Below are 18,703 nucleotides of genomic sequence, written 5' to 3' on the forward strand. Positions count from 1 at the left end.
CCAGATGACCCAGAGTGGCGCTTTGTTAATTTTGGTGCTATAATCAATTAAAATCTTTCAAATTGCATATCTCTGATTCTACTTATTGGACTTTTGTTGTTTGATGTAATGTTAATCTTTAAAAGGCAATCTATTTTTCCAAATTGGTTTGGGGTTTCTCTTGTGTTGTGTTTTCACAGTTTGTGTACTACATACATACTTTATACGTTTCCTCCAAGTAAAGTCTGACTGTTTTTGTGCAAAGCTACAAGAGGGTTAAGCACAGGTTAATTTAGTGACTTTTGTGGTTCTCCCTGACAAGGAATGTAGGGGCATATTATCAAGCCTGTGCGCTAAAATTATCGCCGCTTTATCGGCCGAAAACGGCCGATAAAGCGGCGATAATGGGCTTGATAATATGCTCTATGGAATTCCAATCGAAGCACATGTTAGATGTGAAGACATCTAAAATGGGCTTCGATTGGAATTCTACAGAGCATATTATCAAGCCCATTATCGCCGCTTTATCGGCCGTTTTCGGCCGATAAAGCGGCGATAATTTTAGCGCACAGGCTTGATAATATGCCCCGTAGTTGTTGCCTGAGTGAGGCTTCCACATCCCTCAACCAATTACCCAATGTCACACATTGGTGTTCAATGGTGGGATCCAGTACTTGTGTATGTGCAGTGCTACTCAGAGATTTTGTGCAAAACTATAAATCCCATATAATTAATCTGACTTTAGATTCAACTTCTTTTTATCTCCTCCTTGACTGTCTATTTGTTCTTCTTCCAAATGGGATCCCATTCTTGCCTGTCTTGTGCACCTGCAATGCAAACCTGTAAGCATGGAGATGGATCTCAACAACCTGGGGAGTTACAGTATGGCTGATCTGAAATTATTTTGCAAGGACAGGGGACTGCCAGTAAACCGGAGCTCAAAAGTCAGGGGCTCCAGAAAGCCCTCATGGTCTAGGAGGAGGCCCACCAGTTGCTAACTACAGCACATGAGCAAGAAGAGGATGAGGATATGGAGGAGCAGGAGGAAGAAATAATAGAGGAGACATATAGAAAGCCTCTGACCGTGGCCTCTGAGGACAACTTGCCCTCAGGAGTGAGGTTCCTTCAAGATGAGTGCCTCCTCCCACAACGTGTCCCCTGAGGAACTGGAGGACAGAAGGGCTGGAAGGAAAGGGAGATCAGGCTACAGTCGGCTCAGCTCAAAGTGGAGGCTACTAAAAAGGAGGCAGCTGTCAAGCGGGCTTGGAGGAGAGGAGGACTGAGGCACCAATTGCCTTAGCTAAGGAGAAGACTGAGACTGAGAGAGCTCTAGCCAAGGAGAAAGCTGAGGCCAAAAGGGCCTTAGCAGACAGGTAACTGTTGGTGGCTCATGAAGCAAGCCTCAAAGATCTGGACAAAAAGGCCAAGCAGCACACGTAGTCTATCAGTAAATGTGGTAGCGACAATCTAGCATCACATGGAGACAGGAGGACCCAAATCTGCAAGGATCTTGTGGCTAACTTTGTTCTGGAGAACAACATTGGCTAGTGGTTTGAGGCATATGAAGTAGCTCTGGAGACTCATAGGGTCCCTGAGGAGGATTGAAGAGCCAGAATCTGGTGGCATATACCTAATGGGGAGAAGGAGGCATATACCTAATGAGGAGATGCATTCTCTGCTAGCCCTAAGGATGGGTGGCAGGATGAAGTACCCTCTCATGTAGGAAGCCCTTGCCAGGAGGTATGGCCTCACCTATGAAGAGTAGAGGTTGAAGTTTAGGGACAACCATTCGCTGCCCCATTAGTCTTGGGTAGATTGTGCAGATTAAGTTTGCAAGGCACTGGATGGTTGGGTGAATAGGAGCTTCATGAGTGAGTACAATGAGCTGTACAATTTGATCGCAAAAGAGCACATGTTTGTTTTTCAGAGCTCCGCTAACACCTAATAAACAGCAAGCTCACACAGGAAGCTTCCCAAGGAGGCAGACCTTTAGCTTGGCATCAGGATTCACAAGAAGGAATCTCAGGGCAGGGGATCACTAAAAGGGTGGACTGTCTCCCGCCACAAGAAAGAGGGAGAGACAAAAATATAAAAAAATACTTTTCCAAAGTTCCCCAAAACAGTTCTGTGGGGAATGTACCCCAGTCCCAACCTGGCCAGAAGAAAGGTAAATATCCTAAGAAGAAATCCTCCTGACGGAGAATTGTGGCTCAATGATTAGAGCGGCAGACCCTGATACAGAGGTCTAGCCCGGGACCAGGGTTCAATTCCCCGCCTTGGCGGGTCTTGGGCTCAAAAATTCCACGGACCTGAAAATTCTCGCCTTGGTGCCTATTCCAATCATGGAGTCCCACTCTGCCACTCTGGGCAATAGCTTGCTTAATCTCGACAATGGCCCCCACAACGCTAAGGATGCCTGGCCTCCACCTTGGGGGTGCCCAGGAGTGGACGCCTCACATGGAAAGCCAGGATGGGTTCCACAGCGGTATTCGTACAAGCGCCTTGAGACCCTTGCAGGTGAGTAGTGCGCTATACAAGTATCAATTTACATTTTACATTTACGATGTTCCCATAAGTGCCTCGAGTGCTACAAGTACAGGAACGTCAAGGGGGATCCGCACTGCCCTAAAAGGCTGTAGCCCCCACTGATGGCAGACAATGGGCATGACTAGTGTAGTGCTTGGGAAGTATAATGCCCCATTTAGTATGGGGGACATACAGAGGTTACCCTAATGTCCCTTGGTGACAGAGAGATGGTGCCAAAGGCACACATGATAAACAATACTACCAAGTAAAAGCAGTGGGGCATTATCAATGTGGAGGTCACGGAGGGAACCCTCTTCGGGCTATATGGGCTCATGGGGAGCAGCGTTGTAGGGCCAGCTCTTCCAGTCCCTATGGTTCCTGTGCTTCGGCATGCACAGTGCTAAGGGGCAGTCCTTATAGTTGCAGTTCTTGTGACCCCTCAGTATCCAGGGAGGCAGTCAAAGAGGAAAGATACTGGTTGAGACACTCTGGCGAGGGAATTTCCCGTCTCCTTGGCAGGGCAGGATCACCAGGCAGTAGGGCAGATCAGTAGGTAGGGGCAGCAGTTCCTTGGAGCAGTCAGCCTCCTTCAGAATGGCAATCCTTCCTGGTGCAGCAGTCCTCACTCCCGCAGAGATTCTTCGTAGTCCAGCAATGTAACAAGAATGTGAGGCCAGCACCCTCCCTTATATATGCTACAGTCCAGTTACTGGAAAGTAGTTGAAGTCTATGGAAGGGTCTGGGGCAGGGGCTTCTGGAAGAGTCCAGGGAGTTCTGGGATGTTCCCTGCCTTCCCTGACCTGGCTGTCACAGTGACGAGAGACATTGCTGTTAAGGCTACAGTGGGCAGCCCATCCAAGGGGAGAAGGTGTGAATCACTACTCCCACCTACCAACCCAGGCAGGCTACCAGTATACAGAGGGGAGGGGGAGTTTATAGTGCCCAGACTATGTGTAGGCAAGAAAAGGTCCACTTTCTAAAAGTGGGATTTCAAAAGTAGTAGGGCCCAAACCCCATATATCATTGGAAAGGGTTCCCCGCCCCAAGTCCAACAAGACCAAACATGATAGACTTATTCGGTCCCAGTCAGAAGTTATCCCATAAGGGGGGTTCCCAATGTTAGCCTATGGAGGGTTAAGCCTTACTGCGGTAGCAGGGGCTTGTGGCAGGTATACCACTGTCACATTGTTTTAGGGGAGAGCACCTGCACCTCAGCACTGTTTGGCAGTGGTGAGGCGCCCAGAGTCCTAAGTTCAACAAAATGTAAAGTAAAATTTGTGGCAAAAGGGCAAACATGTAGGGGAAGACCACCCTAAGGCTGACAGGTCCAACACCAGGCTTTTGGATTGTCTGCTTGGAAATGAGATGGAGCACACTGATAGACCTGGACATTTGTGCAGGTTCATCCCCAAACACTTTCCCTTTTGCCTCTAGTTTCTCATCCTGTTTTGTTGGCTATAGGGCTCTTGGCACTTTACCACTGTTGATCAGTGCTAAAGTGCATATGCTATCTGTGTAAATTGTGATTATGATTGGTTATTCATGACTGGCATATTTAATGACTCACATATGGGATTTAGTATCCATCCTTGATGAAAAAAAAACATCCCTGAGCTCCTTCATAACAGCAAAGAAGTCGCAGTTCCCAGTAGCGACTAGGTTTTCCCTACTGGTAAGGAGGACGCACATGATGAAGCATGTCACCTTCGGGTGAGTGAGGGTTCTAGTCCTTAAGGGATGAATTCCCCTTATTGGTTGTTAAGGTCATTTTGTTTTGTATCTGCGTGATCTCAGTTCAGAGGAATAATAGGCTGGACACTTAGCATAATAGCTGAGAGTGTCTTGACAAGACCCGAGGTGATTGTATGTGGCTAATGTAATTATAAAGGGCAGATTTTACCTCGCTGGTCGTAAAATATTTTCCATTGGACCCTAAATCCACGGTTGTTGTTATGAAACATCAGCAGTACCTGCAGAGTTAGTGTTGGAGCAGGAGAGGTTGGTGTATCAGCTTAAAAACTTCTTCAGGGGTGCCAGGTGTTCTTTAAAGACCTCACTGGAATGGAGGAGCTGCAAAAGGGCCCAGGGGCCTGGTTGATAACCGGAGAGGCTGGTAGGCACACATAGGATGGGAGTGATGCTGGGGAGGAACAAAGTCTGCACCTGGAATGGTTGGAGGAACTAGCATTGCCTGTGCGACTGCGGGCCAGCCAGACAGGTGGAAGAGTTCCCTCCTGAGTTGGCAGCAGTATTCCCACTCCATGCCTGTCTAAAGAGGGGCTGGAGCATAGGTAAAGATCCAGTTAAAACAGGAGGAGTGAGAAATGATTTATGCTCATTAGATGAGAATGAGAGAGTTGGAGCTAAAGCGGATCCCAGCTCAGATGGTGGCAGCAGAAATGTAATGTCTAGTGCTGAGGTAGAAGGACACCCCCTCCCCCCCCCCCCAGAGATTTGGCGCCTGACTTTAAAGAGGGGGTTGACATTCACCAGGGGGTTCAGATTTATGAGCTAGCTCCAGTGGAGCATAGGGTCCCTGAGGTGGATTGGAGAACTGGCTCAGGAGATAATATTCCTAGTGATGGGAGGCCTCAGATTTAGGAGGGCCAGACTATACTATGGGTTGGCCTGCTCCCCCCGCCCCATTGCTATGGCCCTGCTATGCTTAATTTTCTAGCTGTTTTCCATTATTGGTGCTATATATAAATCATTGTCTCAGTAACAAGAACATTCTTATACGCTAAAAGCTGCACTCTGGAAGCCATGTTCCAGAGATAGAGCTAGGACTACATTATAAATGAAGCATGCGGTTTGTGGCACAAATTGTCTTTAGCACTGCAGAACAGACCTTAACATGGAGCACAACATAAGGAAACTACAGCTCTCCTTGCACCATATATAAGGAATTGATGCATTATTTGGAAGTGTAAAGAGAAGGCAGCTGAAGACAGAACTGTACTGGCTGTAATTTAACCCCAGACTCTGTTTTGTATGTCTATCTTCTTCTGGAGTTAAGGGCCTGCTGAACATGCCTCATTCTCATATGTGTTGTAGATAGACATTCAGTATTGCTTTAGTGTATTGCCTATTAAATTGAACTTGCAAGACCACTATTCCATCAGTTTGAGTTATGAATAGAATATTAAAACGTGGAATTTAAGTGAATATTCATTTATAGACTCATTATGTTCAGCAAAAATGGAACACATCTCTTACTTAAGATATTTGATGTATTTTCCATGACCTTGTTTTATTGTTGTCCAAAGTATAATTGATTTTGAAAACACAAGGTGTTTTTAAAAGAACCCTCACTGACCTACCTAGTAGGTGAGTGAAATGCTTGATCATTGGGTTCCCACCCAGGTTGCAGAGTGTTTCCAGGGTGTGCTATGAATCCTGATTTCATTGTAGCTGTGACATAGTGAACTTGTGGCAGTGTGTGTGTCAGCGTGAGGTGAAAATAAAGAGAAAATTTGTGAAATTGTGACGGATAGTTGTGGGACATTAAATTTGCTTCCACTTATCCTTGATGTGGTTTATAGGCTCGCCCTCCTAGCACCTGCATGCTTGCAATGTGAGAATGGTGAATAAGTAACAGTTTCACCCTATTGCATAAAATCATTGCGCGTTTCTAACCCAAACACAACTTGCTTCATACAATCTAAACAGCATTACATCTTTAACAGGCATGTATTAGTCAGGTTTACTGTATATTAAAAGTCTGAATTGTCACGCGTGTAGGAGTTGGTGCTATCATTGGCAGTGCTGGCTATGGCACTGGTTGGTGCAAGCTGCAATGGCCTCCAGGCAAGCAACCTGACATTTTTTTTTTTTTAAATAAGTTGAGCTCTGACAAATACCTTAATTTACAAGTGCACATTTATGGTTGTTATTCTCAAAATGCAAATGTAGACACATATGTATTTACTGACAAACTACGGCCTAAGTTTCTGCTCACAGGAGAATGATGTGGAATGGAATGCTTACCTAAGTAGTTGAATGACCAGAAACATGCAGGTGTTTGGCAGACCCATTGTAGGAATCCAACTTCTTTTTGCATAGTCTTCCCTGGGTATTAATGGCTCTAGATTGCAAGCATTCTTTGACCTCTGTTTGACCTCGATTTGTACCTTGTGGCATGTACATTCAATGGTTCACACGTTTGGACATTTAGTTAATACAATTGCAGTGTAAGAAAGCAGAAGGGTTTGGTTGGGGGCAGGCTGCTGGGAGGTCCTGCTCCAGGTAGGGGAGGAGTGGCTTGCCCACTGTTGTGGGCGCTGACTATTTGGTCGGCCCCAGGGATGAACAAACCAGTCCAGGCACTCTTCCGTTTTCTCTATGTAGGCTGCATGCAGCCTGCATGGAGAAAACGGCCTCCCCATAGACGCCTGTGCGGTCAGCGTCCCTACCAATTACAACGCTGCCATTGCAGCGCTGTGATAGGCTTAGGGGAGGAGAGGGAGGCTGCCTGCTTTCTGTAAGGAGCAAAGAGAGGAGATACGACGCGGGACCGGAGGCAAAGGTAAGTTTAATTGTTTTTTTTGTATTACCCTCCCTCCCCTTGGGACCCCTCACTCCCGAGTCATGCTTGCTGCAACTGACAAAAGACAATGTAAAGAGCAACCCGGGTGAACATTCCTGTTGCACAAATGCAAATGGTATCCATTGGATGCAGTCGTAGGCATCCGGGTGTTTGAACTACAGAGAAAATCCTAGTTAATTGCAGTTGCCTCTTGAAATTGGTTACTGTATTTACTGAACAAAAGTTAATTTCACTTTCGTTCTAAACTCGTGCTTTTATATTTCTGTTTTGGTTACATCAATTCAAAGGACTCAACATAAAAAACATAAAACATAAAAAATTTGAAAATTTAAAAAGCCAACTCCTGGTCATTATACCACGGCATATCTGATCAGGAGTCGACTAATTGTTAGAGTGCAGCTTGCTCCTCCCAAATCACGGCTATACTTGGAGACCATATGCTATCAGTTCATGAATTAAGTATGTATTTTCTGAAGAAGGTGGTGTGAACCGATCTAGGTTCCACAGAACCGCTGCAACGACAGACTTTTCTCTTTCCAAAGAGCAGTGGAATTAAATGATTTATGAATTATGAATATGATTCTTGATTAATATGTTTTTAATATGAGTATGTTTTTTTACAAATACTTTTTAATAAATGTTGTTCCCTGGATAGGATTGTGAGACAGAGACTGTGGTTTTGAATTACAGCTTGCTTTTAACATTTTTAAAGTTCTAATGCTAATACATACTATCCCTAATGTGCACTCCTTTGAATTTGTAATTGATGTACCTAAAAGGAAGTATAAAAACACAAGTATAGCATGAAAAGGAAATTAACTTTTTTTTGTTTGTTTTTAAACTACCCTGACCCTTTTGCCCAATAAGGGTGACTCTCCTTTTGTTTGGACATTTAGATTTAACCACTAGGAGAGTTATGCAGAGCAGAGTCCAAAAGCAAATATGTACCAAACAGATCTATCATAAATCATTTCTAAGTTGTCAACCAGCATTTTCAGTTGAGAATTCAGTACATCAGCTTCACAGAGAAAAGTTAACACTAGAGACATATATGTAACACATTCCCACGGCCTCCATATATCTATTGCTCTTGCCATCATGTAGGAAATTGAATCTGCACCAGAATTTTGAAGATGGAAGTTTAAGTATATTCAAAATTATTTTTAAGGGCATCTATTGAATTCCGTTTTCTGCCTGTTTGTTTGTTTTAGGTTTAACTGGTTGGTGAATCTCAACTCTGCAGTAGTCTTTGTGGGAATTGCCTATATTCAGCAATCAGTGGCAAAAAACCTCGGCTTTCTCATTCCATTCATGTCGGTAGTCATGTCCCTGATTACCATTCACATGGTGCGAAATGACTTGATATATCAACCTAAGAAAGGTAAGACACTGATTATTTGAAAAGTATTGTGGGGTGTATTTGTATCTATCAATTTCCAGAAGATTATCACACAACTGATCCTATGATCTTCTGGAAAATATAACCAAAATCAAAACCAATGATCTTTCAGTTCCTCTTGGGTTGAGATGGGCAACAACTGTCTCATGTACGCAGAGGTTCAGAAAGAAGTCAAGAAAGTTGAGAAAGGCAGAAGTAGGTAATTAAGTTTAACTCCACTCTAGATGTGTCCCCCCACTGTGGACCTTCATCCCTATCTTGGCCATACAATTTGAGTATGTTTGAAAGATTGTACAATTAGTGATTGTGACTAGAGTGACACCTTATGAACCGTCATTTTATATTGCATTTGTATACTTCTCTTTATTTTTGTATTTCTTTTGGAAAACATATAACTAAAATTCAAGTATGTTTATTCATGAAAATCTTAAAAAAGGTTCTACTGTAATGCCATGTCAGATATGTTTTGCACACGGTGCATAATGCGTAACAAATATTAATACCAAACGCCACCGGACCTCCGGACTGTCGGTAACGAGGCTGTGTCAATCCATTCCATACCTTGGTGTCGCCACTAATGACATGCTACCGGCCCCCGGGTTATAGGTGCAAAAGCGGTGTACCGTATGAAAAATGCAATAAACAGTTGAACACCAAAAAAAAAAAAAAAAAAGTTTAACTCCACTCTGCAGTGAGAAAGTTGGAATGCAGCAGTAGTGGGTGGTAGAAAATAATGTGTTAACAGTTTAAATGGTCAAATTAACACTTTGACATGTTGACATGATGTATCACTATGCAGTGTGATTCCTACCGGCTGAAAGTGAACAGCAGGGTTGGTAGTGTGTTATTCACTCTTCCTTATAATCCGCTGTAGCCAGACAACTCTCCATCAGTAGCAGCTGCTACCGGACCTGGGTGGTGTTTTGGGTGAAGGATGGAACGAAGAAAACAAAAAAATTGTTTTTAAAAACACTTCCCTGGTATTCCCGGCCCGGCGCCGGGCTGTCCGCCTGTCCTGCGTCCTTTCTCATCTTCCTGCAAACTCCTGGCCAACAGCAGGAAGCACCTGGCTCCCAGGCTCGTCTGTGCAAATTACAACACTGCAATGCAGTGAGGCTTTGCATGTTCCTCACCAGGCTGTGTGATGCAGCCTAGTGAGGAACATGAAAAGTGCGCATGACTATTTGGCTGGCCCAAGAGAGCCGGCCAAGCAGTCCTCTGCGCTTCATGAGTGAAAACCATTTCTCTCCCTGCTCCACCAGTCCCGCCCCACCCCGCCCGAGAGCCACTGACAGCTATAGGCAAAATACAATAATAATAATAACGATAGTATTTTGATTTTATTTATCCTTTTGTTCAGTCGGGCGCCGCTCCTTCGTCTTAGAAGTGGACCACTGGTCTCCATGAATCTCATGGAGTCTGATCCTGGTAACTCCTTCAAAAATGTCCCAGGATCACAATAGCAAAAAATATATTTATTCTTGGTGTTATTTGTGCTCACTCTACTGGTTGTATTCTGTGTGAGGGATCATAACACCAACAGAATCAGCTGGGAAGTGTGTCACATTACCACCCCATCCCTTCCTCGCCCCAGTCTTTATATCATGTGGTGGGTCCAGACTCCGGACTCGGGCTGCATACATTGAAAAAATAATCAAATTCCTCCCCCATAAGGTTTGCTTTAAATGGCGTTCAATAACCAGAAATCCCATATTTGTCTCCTTTGTGTTTGTAGTCTCTGGATGGACGTTCTGACTTAGTTTGTATGCTGTGTTTTAGCCGTTCCTGCTTGCTGCTTGTTTCAGCTGTGAATTAGGTCAGTGTTTTTTCTGGCTTTCAAGGCCCTTACTGGGTTTGTGGTCTATTCCAGCTGGCTGAATGCATTCCCAGGCATCCAAGCTAGGCTAGTTTAGGGCAGTGTGATGGTGTTACTAGAACTGGGCTTGCCCTTTTTTGGCTCTCTACTGAGCTTGGGGCATGGGCTTCTGGCTTCTCTTATGATGCTGATGTCAAACACCGTTGATTGATGTGATTTCACTGATCCTCCTAGAATAGCAGGCTGGATGTGGGCCATTACCATGTGCTCCTCACTGAGCTTAGGGATGGGGTTTCCTTGTGCACTATGTGAATCTGGGAGTCTCAATAATTGGGAGATTGATAGTGCTTCCCCATCTCCTTTTCCTCATGGAATGCAACTGGACTTGAGCTTCCCAGTATGCTACAAACTGAGCTTTGTGAGTTATTTTGAGGTTTCATTGTATTATTACCTCTTGTTTAATATATGTCCTGACCTCTCTTCCTGACTTTTGTGGGCTTTGTCTTACTTTTATGATGTTTTCATCTCTTCTTCACTCTGGACTTTCAATGGTCTAGTGGTTTGTCCTTTACACTGAGACAGAACATGTTCAGGTCGAGACAGCAAATAGGCTGTTTGTTTAAAAACATATTCCTTTAGATGTTGTAAAATGATAGCACATGGTATAGTTGATAATGTGATCTTTAGTTACAGGTAAGCTTCATTACCTAGTGCTCCTCGTCTCGTCATTACAGTGTGAGGTGGCCCCACAACCCAGACAGCCCCATCACAAAAGGTATCAATTTTTTTTTACTTTTAATATAAATAACCCTCTCTCAATGATGGCTGCTTGGCTGGTATCAAGTGAAAGTATATTGTTGGTGCCACCCAGAAGGAAGGCTGGGATGTGCCTGGGACGAGGAGCATCTGAACTCGGGGTAATAAAGTTTACCGTAAGTAATTATATCATTACCACCCCATATGTTACCCTCATCCCAGTCATTACAACGTGAGGATATACCAAAGCAAACGTGGGCTCCACAATGTTGGCATGCCCGAAGCTTATACACATGTGTATGTGTTTGCATACTTAGTTTATTGCTGAACACCAATAGCAAAATTAGTAGATTCATCATTACATAAATCCAAACAATAATGGAAAATGAAAGTGTTCAAAGTGGACCACTTAGCAACGCTGCAAATTTCTTGAATTGATACCCCAGCTGCTTCAACCCGTGAAGCAGCCATTGCTCAAGCGGAACATCCCTGAATTGTGTCAAGGTATCTGTACCTGCTGAAGCAGGGCCACCTACTTAATGTCTTTACAGTAACCTTTTTACCTCTGTTAACCAAGGCATTGGACACAAACAGGGTACTGTTCTCTCTCAAGCCTTTCATAAGGATAATTTTGTGATGCTCTATTCACATCTAAAGACACTGGGAAAGAATTTGTAAAATGTGTATGTCTGATTGGAAAATTAGTTCTTGAGCTAGATGAAATTTCCCTTGGTCTAAACTTTGGATCAGGTCTTAAGACAAATTGATCTGGAAGGCATTTTAGATAGGGTTAATTGATCACTAAGGAGACCATTTTCCCAATCTGGTAGCTTTTAGAGGGAGTAATTTCACAGGTATCCACACAATGTTGGCTGTTTATAGAGATTCAAAGTGTAATTCTTGCATGCTTTTAAGTAGAATTGATAAATCCCACTCTGCTGCTGGAACAGGTGTCACTAGTTTCTTTAATTGAAAACGTTCTAAAGGTTTGCCACCTGTGACGTAATCTGTGAGAGATCTAGTCAACTTTTCTAAAGGCTTGGATCGCTGTCCAAGGTGCTGCTAAGGCAGATGGAACTTCACCCAATAAAACTCCATCTCTTAAAAACGAAAGAATTTGAAATGGATCACATGACTCTGGATTCACATTTCTAGAAAGGCACAATTCCTCAAAGTGAGCCCAATGCTTTGAGTGTGCCTTCAGAGTTGAATCTGTTCTAGAAGTTTGGATTTCATGTGCAACATCTATAGAACATTCCATTTTTTGTAATCCTGCCCTTTCAATGTCCATGCCATGAGGTGCAAACTTGACAGTTTCTTGCGAGACAGGACTGGAAATCAAAAAGGCGAGGGATCCAATGAGAGCTGGCAAAATTGATGTCCTGCAATGCATTTTAACAGAGGTAGCATGGTCTGCATGGATGCAATTCGGTTCCATTCCACAATCTCTGACTGCACTTTTTGAAGGGCCTTGAGTAATAATGGAATTGGGGGGAATGCATAGATAAGGGGCCTCTACCGGCCAAGCCTTTGTATGGCAACTGTCTGCACCCTTTTCAGACTCCATAATGGCTGTCAGATGCCAGGCTGGGCTCTTGCTTGTTTATAAAAGGAAACCATAGGAACAGCTCTCATCTTGTGAAATGAGAACTGTTTCTAAAAAGAAAACCCCTTAGTACTTGTCTAGATAGCACAACACACAGACTAGGTTCACTCAGCACTAATCAGTACTACCCTCCACCGGGTGACCACACGGCATGAAGATGAACACTGAAACCATTCTATGGCGTCGCCTCATACATACACGCAGATTGCATCAGCCTCACTACACCAGTCCTCTATTTGCTTAGTTTGCTTAGTAGCATAAACAGAACTAGCCATACTTTTTTTTCCATATTATACAATTGTATAACATACTAGCAGCCCGTCCCGACGTTGTCCGTTGTATGAAATAGAATGTGTGCAATGTGTGTAATAGGCGGAGGAAATTTATTTTAAAATCTCGTGGTAGACAACATTTTTAGCATGAAGTGTCACAATAGTTAGGCATGTGTGTGCAGATACCATGTGTACCTCGGAGTAAGAAGTATTAGCAGATGTCTCTAGTGTGTATGTACTCCACTTCCATAGGTAAGTGTGTGTGAAAGTGCATTCAGTTGTAAATTTCGTGTCCCCGCAGGCAGGCTGAATCGCGTCATCCCCCGCTTGAGGCCCGGATCCAGTTTTGTTTGATTTTGTGTTTGTGGTGTAAAGTCGTTGATGCAGAGAGTTGAGTGGGTGACAGGGTGTGCTTGAGACGCTGCGCGTGTGGGAAAGTGCAGTCAGTTCAAAGGTTAGTGTCCCAGCAGGCGCCTTAGTCGCGTCATCCGCTGCCTGAGCCCGGCTGCAGCCCTGGTTGATGTTGTGCGCCTGGTGTCAATTCGTTTATGCAGAGAGTTGAGTGTGTGACAGCGCGCAGGATACTGTGCAGTTATTGTCCCCGCAGGCACGATCAGTCGCGTCTGCCCCCACTTAAGCCCCGGCAAATGCTGTGACCATTGGCCACGCCCCTTGCTCCCGCGCAATTGCCGCACCCATTCGCCTTGGCCACGCCCCCGGTCCAACGCACACGTTTGTTTTCCACACACCCTTAAGGCACGCTTTTTTTGGGATGTGCTGCGCGATTGTTTCCGTTTGTCGCGCCCATTGACCACACCCCTTGGTGCCGCTCAATTGCAATTCCGGCGCCCATTGGCCTTGTTCGCGCCCCAAGCACACGCCCCCAGCTTTTTTTTTGTTGTCGTGCCGCACCCCGCTCACACCCACGCCCACAAGGAACTACTTTGCCGGTAAGGTTCTTTTACGTTTCTAATGTATATGGTGGGCAGCTGTATAGCCTATGTCCATCTGCTGCAACTGTCCTTTCCAATGCTGTATTGGGTGTTGTCATTGGTGCTGTGGTTCCAGAGATTACCCGCCTCAAAGGTTTGGGCTCCCTCTTTATTATATTAGTATAGATAGATAGAAGTACATTTTTGACTTCTGTGAAGAAAAGGTTAGGAAATACTCCAACACTCTGACTTAAAGTCATAAACTGCACAAATATTTATACTTCTTGGAGAAATATACAGTATGAAAAATTAAGAGTACTATTTTCATCATTTGGAAAAATCGCATCGAATGTATTGACTGCAAACATCCCTTAACTTATGACCAAACTTACAATGTGTACTTTTTAGAATTAAATTTGTATCTGTCCCAGACTGTTTCCAGTCTATACATTCTTTATGGTTTTGTGTATGGCTAGGAGGATAACTATGCTTTGATATACTGATTATATTACATCTATTACATATTTTAAGAGTTTTTCTTCTACTTTTTTATAAAATTTATTGCAGATTCACAGTGTACACTGCCTTTTGCCTACAACCCTGGGGCCGGCGGCGTAGTGTCTGAATATCAAAACATAGCTTGATTAGCCAACATCCCGAGGGGCAGGCAGCGAGATATTCATAGCGTGTAGTTCACTTTGTACACATTCTACAAAGCAAAGAAAGAAACAAAAACCCCAACAAAATCGCAAATATCTTACAGGTCCCTCCCCTCCACCCGTCCTTTACATCCGAAAAAGCAATTTTAGTAGGCACTTAGTGTGGTCTCTCTCGTCTCGACCATTGCTACGTCTTGGTACATGAATACCACCTCCCCGTCCGCTAATACTACTCGGTATGTCTCTCTTATACTCTACTCTGTTCCTGACTTCTCACAGTGTCCCCAATGTGTCTTGTGGCTATCTTACAGCTGGTAATTACCTCTGATAGTCAGCCCCTCCAGATCACAGCCAGGCAGCCAATAGTTCCCAAATGTCAGACGGTCTAGATCTGCTCGGCATCAGTTCCCAAAAAACAGATAGTTGGTCTTTGCAATACGTCACTGCCCCACCCATGCAGCCACCGTTGGTGGACTTGGCTTCTTCCAATGAATAGCTATTTTCCTTTTCGCCATCAGCAGCAGCATAGCCGTGAGTTTGCGGTGTTCACCATGTACGTCCTGAACATATCCTAATAATGCCTGTAGATGTGTGAGCTGTAATGTAGTGTTGGTTATGTCCTCTATGTGTCTAAAACCTGCCACCCAATATTGTGCTATGGGTCCACAATCCCAGGCCAAATGAGTAAACGTGGCGTTACGGGATCCACATCTCCAACATCTTGCATCTGGAAGCAAGCCCATGCGTGACAATTGTAACGGTGTGCGATATATCCTATGCAGGAAATTAAAATGTAGCAGCCTGAGCCTATAGTTCGGCAAAAGGTGTTCCAGCTGTGTACAGCAGAACTGCCACTGCTTATCAATGATGGCCATCCCTGTTTCTTCTTCCCATTCTGCTTTGGACGTGTTGCATGTGACTGGTGCTATCCTGTCTATTTCTATCGCCACATGTGGCTGAAATGTTGTAGGGTGATACCAGAAATGTTTAAATTGCGCTTGCGTACTATATGCATATAGTTCAAAGTCCGGGGCTCCCAACCCCCCTTGTGTGAAGGGCAGTTTGAGAACGTTCCATGAAATGTAGGGTTGCTTTCCTGCCCATATTAACTCCAGCAGGCTAGTGCGGAGTCTCCTAAAAAAATGGACATTCACTGGCATATGGATATTTACAAAGAGGTATAGGAATTTAGGCAAGACTACCATCTTAGCAATTGCTATGCGTCCTGTTAAGGACAGCGGCAACTTCTTACACCTCGGCAGCTTGCTTTGATATCAACATGCCTCTTGTCGTAAAGCCAATGCTCTTCTGCATATGGAATTGCCAGAGCTTGGCTGCCTGGGGTTCAATTGCCATGGCAAACAGCAGTGGCGACAGTGGGCACCCCTGCCGTGTTCCCCTAGTGATGTTAAAGTGTTCAGATATCTGCCCATTTACCTTTAGCCTGGCTTTCGGGCCTGCATACAGGATCTTAATCTGCTGTATGAACAATGGACTAAGTCCCAATCTCACCAGCACTGCAAAAAGGAATTTCTATTCAAGGGAATCGAAGGCTTTTGTGGCATCCAACAGCGCAGCTGCAGCCGTCACCTGGGGTCCAGGTAGTAGAGCACCCCAAAAAGTGTCCCGCTATGAAACCAGACTGATCCGGCAGAGCTATCTGCGGCAACATGGGCTGCAGCCTGTTGGCCAGTAGCTTGGCATATATTTTAGCATCTAAGTTAATAAGGGACAGCGGACGATATGAATCCGGCGAGGTCGGATCTTTGTCCGGTTTTAAAATAGTTATGATAGTGGCCTCTCGCATCGTCGGGGGAAGTATTCCGGTCTCCCACGCCTCCTGATACACTTGCATTAACCGAGGGGCCAGGATATCCGCATATTCTTTACAGAATGCAGCTGGGAGGCCATCTGCCCCTGGTACCTTGTCAGCTGGCATGCTGCTTATGACTTGTGTGATGTCCTCTACAGTAATTGGAAGCTCCATATATTTTCGAGCTCCGTCATTGAACCAGGCCAGTCCTATATCATCCAAGTATGCAGCTATATCTGTTGGTGACGGGTTCATTTGGGAACAGTACAGTTTTGAGAAGTACCTAGACATCTCGCTCAGAACTTCAGGTGGCGTGCGAGCCACCTCTCCGGTATCTGTTCGTAGTTCCGTGATCTAGGCTGAGCCTCTAGGTATGCGCAACATGCCAGCTGGTGTTTTTCCCGGTCTGTCGCTTTCCCCATGCCGTCTCTCTTTCAGCCTCCTCTTGGAATTCCGTCAATTTAGACCTAATGGTCGCCACAGTGACTGACGACGGATCCTGCATTTGCGATCGTTCTAACTCCCCTAATTCTCTCTCCAGTCTTTTAAGTGTATTGCGAATGTCTCCCAGTACACCGGAGTGTAGCGCTATGCAGTTTCTCCTTGTAACCACCTTAAAGACCTCCCAGATCACTCCCGGTTAGTCGACTGTGCGTCATTTATTGGAAAATATTCTGTAATTTTGCTGCGCAATTCCTCACGGAAAACCAAGTCCAGCAATGCCTTAGACGGGAATTTCCAGGTAAATGGCTGGGCATATGCAGGGGGTAGGCGCAAACTGATCTGAGCTGGAGCGTGGTCAGAGAATGTGCGGGAATGGTGTGTGGCATCCATTAACCAAGTGTGTAGGTCTTTTGATACTAGCCAATAATCTAAACGTGACCATGCGCTACGGTGGTGTGTGATGCATGTGCCGTCTCTTGTCGCTGGGTGTAGTGCTCTCCAGCAATCTACCAGGTGGAGATCTTCAATGATACCGTGCAGCACATCTACTGCTTTTGTGTGATGCCCTCGAGGGGAACACTACCGATCCATCATTAGTGAAAGGACCACATTAAAGTCTCCCCCCATAGGATCGCCTTGTGTCCTAGTGTCCGCACCTTGTGCCGGAGGTCCTGGAAAAATTCCGGGCTGTCTGTGTTTTGGCCATAAACATTGATTAGTGCTATCCGCGTGTGACATAGTTCTCCTTGCTGTATTAGGTATCGTCCCTCCCGATCTACGATAGTGTCATGAGTTTGCCACTGCAGGCCCCTACGCAAAAGGATTGCTACTCCACCACCTCCCAATGATTATTCCCTAATATCCCAGCTGTAGCATTTGTCAGGTGTGTTTCCTGTAAAAAACATACATCTATTCCCTCCTCTACGCTCTTCCGCCCTCCGGATCCATCCAGCGGCCCCCAGGTGCCCCGTACCTTTCCGCTCAGGGCAGCGCACAGGCTCCACGGCACAATCGGGAGCGCTCCTCACCTCCCGGCAGTAGCTGCCGTCTAGCGTCTTAGGAAGCCCGCTACGCAAGCTCCCGGATGCAGGCAGTCACGCAGGCTGCATCCCCAGGCCAAGTCTTCTTCCGTCAAGGCGCCCACTTGCCGGTCAATGCAGGTGTCAGAGTGGCACCGTTGCAGGCATGGTTAGTCCCGGCCCCCTCCGCAGTAGGTTCTGCTCGAAGTTTGGCGAGTGGGCTACGGATGATTTGCAGATGATTGGGCTCGGCAGGTGGAGCCGCGTTAGTGAGCGGCCATTCCGCTGCTCAGTCAAGCCATGCCCCCCCACAGAACTAGCCGTACTTGAGTAAGAAAGGACTTAAAAATATAATGAAGAAGGGTTGACCTAGAATGCCAAACACCATCTGTAGACAGGAAATCAGCAGGAAGCTCTATTGGCGGAAGGGTTTATACTAGAAGTAAAACTAAAAGTTTTGTGAGTGTCCTATTTATGGTAACGGGCCACTTTACTCTGTGAAGACTAGGACAAAGAGCACATACGAGGGGGTAAAGACTGTTCACCATAGCTTTTCCAAGTATATATGTTACAGAGAAGTCAAACTAAGAGACATAAAAAGCTCATCTGGGCTGTCTGGCGTCACAACTAATTTTAGACATGCAGGGTTCCGTGGTCATATCTATAAAGTACTTCATACCAGTTACACAGCGGGTGGTGGTAGAATTTATTTTTAATGATAGCAAAATTAAGTTCACAGTCTGTAAATTCTTTGAAATAAAAGATGCACCGATGTTCAGCAATGCTAATTTAATAAGAGCACTGATAGAACAATTGGAAGCATCATTCTCGATTGTGAAATGGTATGCATGCACAAATAAGTGGCTGCAATATAGGTCCCTGAACATTTATACAAAAAACATATACAGTACATTACTCACTAGATATACTGTTACT

The 18,703-nt window shown here is 45.0% G+C and overlaps 1 protein-coding gene across 1 annotated transcript in view; it reads left to right on the plus strand.

Annotated features, from left to right (window-relative positions):
- SLC15A5 (solute carrier family 15 member 5) overlaps positions 1-18,703 on the plus strand; it is a 394,335-nt gene that overhangs the window by 156,055 nt on the left and 219,577 nt on the right. The window contains exon 3 of the mRNA XM_086938942.1: positions 8,263-8,432. Coding sequence (XP_086795068.1) covers positions 8,263-8,432 — 170 coding nt within the window. The remainder of the gene's footprint in view (positions 1-8,262; positions 8,433-18,703) is intronic.

The sequence above is a fragment of the Lissotriton vulgaris genome, chromosome 1_1 (assembly GCF_964263255.1).
Source record: "Lissotriton vulgaris chromosome 1_1, aLisVul1.2, whole genome shotgun sequence".
Taxonomy (NCBI): domain Eukaryota; kingdom Metazoa; phylum Chordata; class Amphibia; order Caudata; family Salamandridae; genus Lissotriton; species Lissotriton vulgaris.